At 56.2% G+C, this 8,257-nt stretch overlaps 1 protein-coding gene across 1 annotated transcript; it reads right to left on the minus strand.

Annotated features, from left to right (window-relative positions):
• Nucleotides 1–25: 25 nt before the first annotated feature.
• On the minus strand, nt 26–8,257 carry PPP2R5B (protein phosphatase 2 regulatory subunit B'beta). Its single transcript, XM_024749170.1, has 13 exons — nt 7,459–8,257; nt 6,485–6,681; nt 5,767–5,868; nt 5,514–5,606; nt 5,258–5,388; nt 3,779–3,838; nt 3,570–3,678; nt 2,967–3,020; nt 2,843–2,893; nt 2,599–2,718; nt 1,601–1,728; nt 1,233–1,334; nt 26–824 (listed from the first exon to the last, which is right to left on the minus strand). The coding sequence occupies exons 1-13, from the start codon at nt 7,655–7,657 to the stop codon at nt 677–679; spliced, it is 1,494 nt and encodes a 497-aa protein (XP_024604938.1). The 5' UTR covers nt 7,658–8,257; the 3' UTR covers nt 26–676.

Genomic DNA, 8,257 nt, shown 5'->3' on the forward strand with positions numbered 1-8,257 from the left:
CTCTGTCCTAAATAAAGCAAGCAGATCGTGAGTTTCTCTCTTTATTAAATCTACCCCCAGCCAGGGAAAGGGGAACAGACCATGGTTACTGTGACCACCCACCCTTGCCCCAGGACACAGGGAATCTTCTGCCTGTGCCCTCACCCCTCCCCCTGCCCAATAAATAAAAAGGGGACAAGGATGTACAGGGCAAGGGAGGGGAGGGAAGGAAGGAGGGTGCCCCAGGCCCAGGATAATGTCTGTGTTGCAGGTGAGCTGGGGGAGAATAAATAGACCATGGATCCCATGGTGGGGTGAGGAAGGACCTCCCGCTGGCACAAGGTGGGGCAGGTGAGGGGCCGAGTCCCCTTGCCCTAGGCTGGGAGCAGGGGGTGGGAACCCGCCTGCAGTCTGTAGCCCAGCTTTGTGGGGCAGAGGCAGATCCCTGATGGCAGCTTCCTGGTCAAGCTTGCCCTGGTCAAGTCCTGCCAGGACGGCCTGAGAGTTCTGTTGCCCGGACCCCCATCTCTCCTCCTCTCCCCCCAGTGGAAACTGCCCAGGCTGGGCCAGGCAGGAAGCCCTCCGAGCCCCCTCTGGCAAGGCCAGGAGTAGGTGTGTATCTCTCTGGACCCCTGGGCAGGAGGGAGGATGGAGGGACTGACAGCTCTGGGTTTAGCTCCTCCCCTTCTGGGGATCTTTAGCTCTGACCTCCACCGGTGGCCACCTGGGGTGTAAGCCGCTGGAGCGGGGCCTCTTTGGCCCCCTGGGTCCCCTGTAACCGGCGTAGCCGTAGCTCCTCCAGGCCCTGCCACAGCTCCTGACGTTCCTGGGCCTTCTGCTGTTCCCTGGGGAGAGAGGGTGGGGCAGTTCCCTTACCTGGGGCCCCACCTGCAATTCAGCCTCCCTCACCACCACCCCACCTGCAAAGAGACTCCACTTAGGGGAGAAGGCACTAAGGAGAGACTGGTCCCAGCCTGTGGTCATGGAGTAAATGGATCAGCCTGGCCCTGAGAGGCCCCAGCTGAAGTATAGGATGCTCCATACCTGGAAGAAGTACTTGGGAGGATAATTGGAGGATGCAGGGGATAACTGGGCTTGGATGCCCCAGCACTTGGCAAAAACATAGGGAAAGACTTTAAACATCTGATCAGGTGGGATGTGGGTTGTCCTCTTCGGTTCCCTCCAACCATTAGGAACTGGCTCTTTTCTGCTTTTCTCCCCTCTCCCTCCACGTCCAGCCTCCCAGCACTCACTGCTGCTTTTCCAGCTTGTAGGAGGCTGTGAGCTCGTCAAACAGCTTCCCATTCATCTCCATGAAGGTCTTGAGCACATTGTAGATCAGAGACACAATGGTTCTTGGCAGGGTCAAGGGAGGGGGTGAGAGATGAGAGCAATTTCAGTTGGGTCCCACCTCCCTCTCTGGCATTCTGCCTGTCCCTGTGTCCCAAATACAGCATGCAGCCCTGAACACCACAAGCACCGCCCTCTGCCTGCCCCTTTCACCACCCCTCTCCATCTTCGGATGCCTTCCCTGATCCTCTCCAGCTAGCAGTAACCCCAGTTCTGGACTGGCTGGCCCTGCCCCAGGTTCTGTGGGTTAGGTCAAGGCCTGGGCACTCACTGATTCCAGTGCTCCTTGGAGACTTGGTAGAGGGTCCCAAACACAGCAGGCAGCACGGTATGGCAGTTGTCCTCAATGAGGCTCAGGATATACTCATTGTTCCAGAAATACAGAGCCCGCTCTGCAACCTGAGGCAGCGAGATGGCAGAGTAGGCGCCTGGCAGTGGCTTCCCTGCACACGCAAGGCCTGGTATCCATCCCCAACCCAAAACCCAGGGCGCCCTGCCCTCCACACACCCCGTCTTCAGGGCTCATCTGACCCACGGGAGGAAGAGCATGGTGAGGTGAAAAGAACACTGGATTAGGAGTCCAACGCTCAGAGGAGAAGCCTGGCTCCACTCACACTGGCCACGTGACTTTGGACAGGGTATTTAACCCCTCAGCCTCTGTTTTCAAATCTGTAAAGTGGGGCTAATAATAGCTACCTCCATACGGCTGTTGTAAGAATCAAATGAGGTATTCAGTAAACTGAAGTGCCAGAGTCACTGTGAGGAAAAACTGACAACCACCAGGTATGGCTCATAAAAATGAAAGTCTGCACACACGTGTAGGAGAACACTGGTTACAGCCAGCCTGGATGGTGTGGAGAGGCCTTGCTGGGCTCTGAAGTGGGGCTAATGAAATCTAAGGCCACTAAGGAAGCGGACAACCATCCATCCCATTCATGGACGTTTGCTAAACATCCATTTCAGTTTACGAAATGTGTTTATGCTACCATCTCTTCGGCTCTCATCACCACCTGTTGGCCCATTCTACAGATAAGGAAGCCTAATCTGACTCAGAGTGGTGAAGTGATTTGCTCAAGGCTCCTCAGCCAGTGGGAGGTGGATCTGAGGCTTGACCCCAGGTCTCCTGACCCTAAGTCCAGCATCTCCCCATTATTAGACCCAGGAAGGTCCAGAGGAGAAACTGAGGGCAGAGGAAGCTGTGTTAGGTCAACTTGCCAACCTTACCAGTCCATACCCTGGCTCTCACCCCCACCCATTCCAGCCCCATACCTGGAAATGGGGGCTGGACACACAACGAGCCACCTGCTTGAAGAGGGGCTCCTGGATCTTCACGAACTGGGAGGGCTCAATGACATCCAGAATCTCTTCCATCTCCCCCAGAAACATCACCTGGGGTGGGGGTAGGGACACACGGAGCAGCAGTTCCCACCTCCCCTGACACACACCTGCCTGCCCTCTGGAAGCTGAGCCCTCCCAACCTCCTAGTGGTGGACATCGAAGCCCTTCTTCATACCTCCTTCTGGGTACAGGTTTTTGGCCAGTATTTGAGCAGCCCCCGGATCACCTGTGGGAGTTGAGGCAGAAAAGAGTCAGACCTGCAGGGGTGGGGGCTTGCCCTCCCCCCCAGGGGTACTCACATGCTCTGTCAAAGTGGCATCCTTCTCCAGGAACTGTACCACACAGTATGCCAGCTGCAGCGGGGCGTGGTGGGGGAGGAGGAGGCACAGAGAAAGAGGACAGGGGTCAGGAGGGGACCAGGACAGGACGCTAGACATTGGCTCATTTCCTATGTCTATTCTCTTAGTCACCAATCATTTACTGACCACCTAGGATACACCAGGCACCATGCTTGGTGTGCAGGGACACAATAATGACCTCACAGGGGAAACATTCAGCAAACTAGTCCTTACAAATTTTACAAAAGGTTCCTTAACCGGAATCTGTATCATGATCTATGGGAATACAGAAGGAGGAGAGCTCAAGCCTGCACAGGCAGGTCGAGCGGGAGGGGGCTGGGAAGTCTTCAGAGGCCAATGTCTGAGATCGGCCTTACAAGGTCATGGGGATTCTCTACGGTAGACGGAACAGAATTAGTCAAGAAAAAGGTGAGAGAGGATCCCGTGAGTTCACGCTTTTAGTGTGGCTGAAATCAGAGTGTCAGGCTGGCTCTGCAGGCCCGGGTGGCTGCCCTGACTCTGTCAGGACCTCTCTGCTGTGGCAGGACCAGGCCTGGGCCTTACCTGGGCGTGAAAGACAGACAGCGACTTGACAGAGTGCAGGGGAATCAGGACTCGAACCAGAAACTGCTTGTGCTCGGTCTTCAGGGGCAGCGCAAAGCCGTTGATGATGCTGAGGAGGGGGCAGAAGAGATGAGGAGGGTTGGCATGACTGGGCCTCAGTCCCTCCTCCCAGAATCCTGAGGCTCCAGCTGATGCCCAGAGAGAGTCACCTTCCTAAGATCTCCAGCAGCTCAGCCACGCCATTGAAGTGCTCGAGTTCATAGATGAACCTTTGAGAGGAAGAGAAGGATGCAGAAGGGCTCAAGGCAGTTGGAGCAGGCCCAGCCCTCCTCTCTGTCACCCTGCCTGCCCACCCCCAGCCTGCACATCAATCCAACTCTCTCCCCACCCAGAGGCTGTGCTCCCTTCCCCAAACCCCAAACGAGGCCCCACTGAGATCCACACCCACCTCTTTATTACCCTTCTCAGCCCAGCCACCAGTGCCACTCTGGGTCCCAGCTCAAACCTTTCTTCTTCTTCTTTTTTTTTTTTTTTTAATTTTTATTAGAGTATGGTTGCTTTACAATGTTGTGTTAGTTTCTACTGTACAGCAAAGTGAATCAGCTATACACATACATATATCCCCTCCGTCCCATTTAGGTTACCACAGAGCGTTGAGTAGAGTTCCCTGTGCTATACAGTAGGTTCTCATTAGCTATCCATTTTATACATAGTACCAATAGCGTATATATGTCAACCCCAATCTCCCAATTCATCCCACCCACCCTTTCCCCTCTGGTATTCAAACCTCTCTTCTATGAAGCATTCCAACTCGTCTCTTCCTCCCCGAGACCCTAACCCTCATTACCTGGTCCCCATCGAGTCCACAGGCACCTAGCCTGAGTCCTCCGCTCTTCGTGCCAATCAACCAAAAGAATGACAAACACTTACAGTGTCTATTCTGTGCTATGTACTTCTCAAAATTATCCCAGGAGGTAGACCTTATTAGATCCATTATATAGATGAAGAAATCAAGGCTCAGCAGTTCAATGAAACTTGCTGCAAAGTTAATACGCAAGGGATCTAATACACTGAGCTCCTGGAGGAGAGGGATCGTGCCTCACCTATTTTTTAGCTAATAACGATAAAAGCTAATGTTTCAGAGTTCCGGCCTTGGCCCAGGAGCTACACTGAGTGCTTTGAAGGCACTGCCTCATTTCATCTTGATTATAGTTATCACTCCCATTCTAGAGACGAGGAGACTAGGGGAGAGCTTAAATAATTTGCCCAAGTTCACCCAAATATTTGAACCAAACTCAAACACAGACCATCTAGCTCAAGAGCCAGTCTCAACTACAAGGCAATGTGGGTCCCTGATGCTCAGTGGGCACTGGCGCTCAATACATATTTGCAGAAAGAATCTCATTCTTTGGGTCCTTAAGGCCTGGTGTGACATTAGATCCTAGGCCCCCTGAACTGACCTAGACCCTGCAAACCACTTCATCTCTCAGCCTCAATTTCCTCATCTGTAAAATGGAAATAAATACCCTTTCTCTACTGATCTCACAGGATTTGTATAAGCAAAAATTATATAATATGCTGCCAAGAAAAAACTGGGCCCCCCAGCCCAGAAGCTTTTGCTCTGTCTTCTCCCCATAGCTCTCTCCCTCCCTCCCCAGGTCCCAGCGGGGTAGGCCGCAGGCACCCACCGGAGGAAGATATGGCTGCACTGTTTGCGGATGTAGGCCCGGAGCCCCAGGAACTTTCCATAGACCCTGTGCAAGATGGTCTTGAGGTACTCACGCTCCCGAGGGTCCTCGCTATCAAATAGCTCCAGGAGCTGTGGGACACAGGATCAGGGGTTAGGAAAGAGGCCAAGCCAGGTTGCTTCCATCCTATCCCCACGCCACTCAGAGAGCCTGCCCCTGCCCCATGACACCACCCGGCCTGGGCTCCCCACTTCACCATCAGGACAAACTTTTGATCCACATATCTCTTGGCCACGGAGGGCTGGAAGTCTGGGCTCTCCAAGAAACGCAGGAAAAACTCGTATACCAGCTGGAGGAGGGGAACAGACAGAAAGGTGAGTTCAGGAGCAGCCTCCCCCCTCATCCTGCCCTGTGGCCCTCATCCAGCAGTCCGGGGCCTAAGGAGACCCTCCACCCTCTCCTCGGATCTCTTCTGAAACTCAGACCCCTGTCTTCCCCAGCCCTCACACCTGAAGATGTGGCCATGAAGGCTCAAGGTTGGGCTCATCCTCTTCAGGGTCAAATTCAGGGTTCTCACTGGGCGGCAGCGTCCGGAAGATATTCACTGAGATCTGAGGGGACAGAGTCAGGGTTCTCTACGGAAGAACCCTTGAAGGTGGAAACCAGGACATCCCTCATCCAAAGTTTAATGGGCCTCAGCACCTACCCAAGCAACCAATTCACTCTTTGGCAATCATTACCTGAACATCTAGTTCATGGATAGACCCGGGCCCAGGGTTGGGGACCCAGGGGTGGATGAGATACATCCCTGCCCTCTATCAGGTGCAGTCCAGCAGGGAAGACGAGATGGAAAGTGGTAAGGTCTAAGGACATTCTAAGCAGCAAAAGGGAGATTTCTAGCTTGGGCATTGAGAGAGGCTTCATGGAAGAGGCAGCACCTGAGCCAGGCCATGGCGATAAGGAACGTGGTGGGAGGGCACACCAGGCCTCAGGAAAGCATAAGCAAAAGCGCAGGGTGGGACAAGCCCAGGAGGCACTGAGTTACCTACACTGGCTGGGTGCTGGGCAGCAGTGGGGCTGGGACAGGGGTTGCGGGGGAGGAAGATGTGGGCCTTGAGGCCAAGCCAAAGACTGTGGGTTTATTCTCCGCACGGGGGCTCCGCAGGCAGGCTTAGGGTTCCCATGGGCACCAAGCCCTCCCCCAGAGGCCAGGTGCCAGGTGCTCACCATGCGGATGATGTCTGGGTAGACAGGCTCAATGAGGACCCCCCGAGTGCTCCCCACACACTCCACCAGCTCATTGAGCGCCGCCCGCTTCACCTCCTTCCCCTTCAGGTCGGCCACACAGTCCAAGAAGTCAAACATCACCCCACACTGGGCCAGCTTCCGGCTCAGCAGCTCATGCAGCTCAGAGGCTGGCACATCTGGGGAGGAAGGAGGGGGCTGAGCCTGGGCCCCAGCTGCCACAGCTCTGGGCAGGGGCGGGCCCTCCTAATCCCTAAGGCTGGCTCCTCCGCCCCCCAGACCCCATGCTTTTGCGCCATCTCCCACTCCTTGCAGAAAGCAAACAACTTCTGTCCCATCCTCCATTCTTGTGAAGTAAAGGAGCTTCATCTCTTCATCCTAACCTAGGCTGAGAGAACACGATAGCCTGACTTTAAAGCATGGGAACAGACCCTGGCTGCCTGGCCTTTCCACAGGTGCCCAAACAGCCAATGCCTCCCTCTCATAGGCGGCACTCTGTTCTAAGAGCCAGAAGTGGGGAGAAGAGCCAGCACCGAGGACCTCTCGGGTGCCCTCTGCCTCAGCCAGTTGGGCCCTGTAGCCCAGAGTTGGGGGAACCTCACGGTGACTGCAGGGAAGCGTGCTAGGCACCTGTCCCGGGACCCCGGCAGCAGCTGGGCTGGTAGTGGCCTCCTGGAACCCAAGCTGTAGGCCCCACCCTTGGCCCTGGTCTGCCCCCCAGGGTGGCGCCACCTCCAGATGCCCCACCTCCAAGGATGACAGGCCAGTCAGGCCATGCGTCAGCAGAGAGGGTAGAGGGCTGGGAGGTGGCGGTCAGGTGGTGGAGTCCCTGGCCTGGAAGGGGCCGTCCAGACTCCCTCTGATCGCAGCTGCCAGCTGCTTCCCACCACCCCACCCCCAAACCTCACTTGCCCACTCCAGGACTCAGGTAGCCCCGGAGCCAAGACCAGGCTCACCTTTGAGCAGGGGCAGTGGGATGAGTTCCTGCTGGTTGCTCTGATAGCGGAATTGAGAGGAGCTGTGGGACCGCCGGGGCCGGGCCCTGCGGAGGGAACGGCGGGAGAAGCCGTCCACCTTGTCGGGTGGGGGCACCGGGGACAGCCCTGGGGACGAGGGGCTGCCGGGGGTGCTCGCGGGGGGCAGCTTCGTCTCCATGGCGGTCAGGCGGTGGGCCAAGCCTTCAGAGCCCCTGAGCTTCCCTCTGGGCCTGCAGGATGCTGCGTGAGGCTGGGCTGACTAACTTGGGCCCATCCTGTGCGGTGGGGAGGAGCACAGCACAGTCCTGGCCCCCCCCCCAGGGCCTCTGGCAACTGCCCAGTCCTGGGGGGCAAGCACGGTAGAGAGGAGGATGGCTCAGGTCTCAGGTCCTTCCTGAGGGTCGGAAGAGTCCAGTTAGGGTTCCCACCCTGGCTCTTTTAAAAAAGAAGTCAGGGCAGAGAGGTCAGCAAGAAAGAGACAGAGAGAGCCTATCAGTTCTTTCAGGACAGCCTGTGGGGCTGCGGCGGAGCGCCCAAGTCTTCTTTCCCTCCTACCCTGGCCCAGACCCTAAAGAGAGGTGCAGCCCTCTCCCACAGGAGACAGGGCCCTCCCTTCTCCCTGACTGAAAGGCCCCAGACTCCAAAACAACCCATCTCGAAATAGGGCCTCTCCCGCCAGCCAGACCCTACCTGGAACGGGGATCTCGTTCCTCAGCCCTGGCCCCCAACAGAATGGGGCCCCCGTTTCTGCTCCACTAATCCAGTCACCAGGGAACTC

This window comes from Neophocaena asiaeorientalis, unplaced genomic scaffold (assembly GCF_003031525.2).
Source record: "Neophocaena asiaeorientalis asiaeorientalis breed wild unplaced genomic scaffold, Neophocaena_asiaeorientalis_V1.1 scaffold43, whole genome shotgun sequence".
Classification (NCBI taxonomy): domain Eukaryota; kingdom Metazoa; phylum Chordata; class Mammalia; order Artiodactyla; family Phocoenidae; genus Neophocaena; species Neophocaena asiaeorientalis.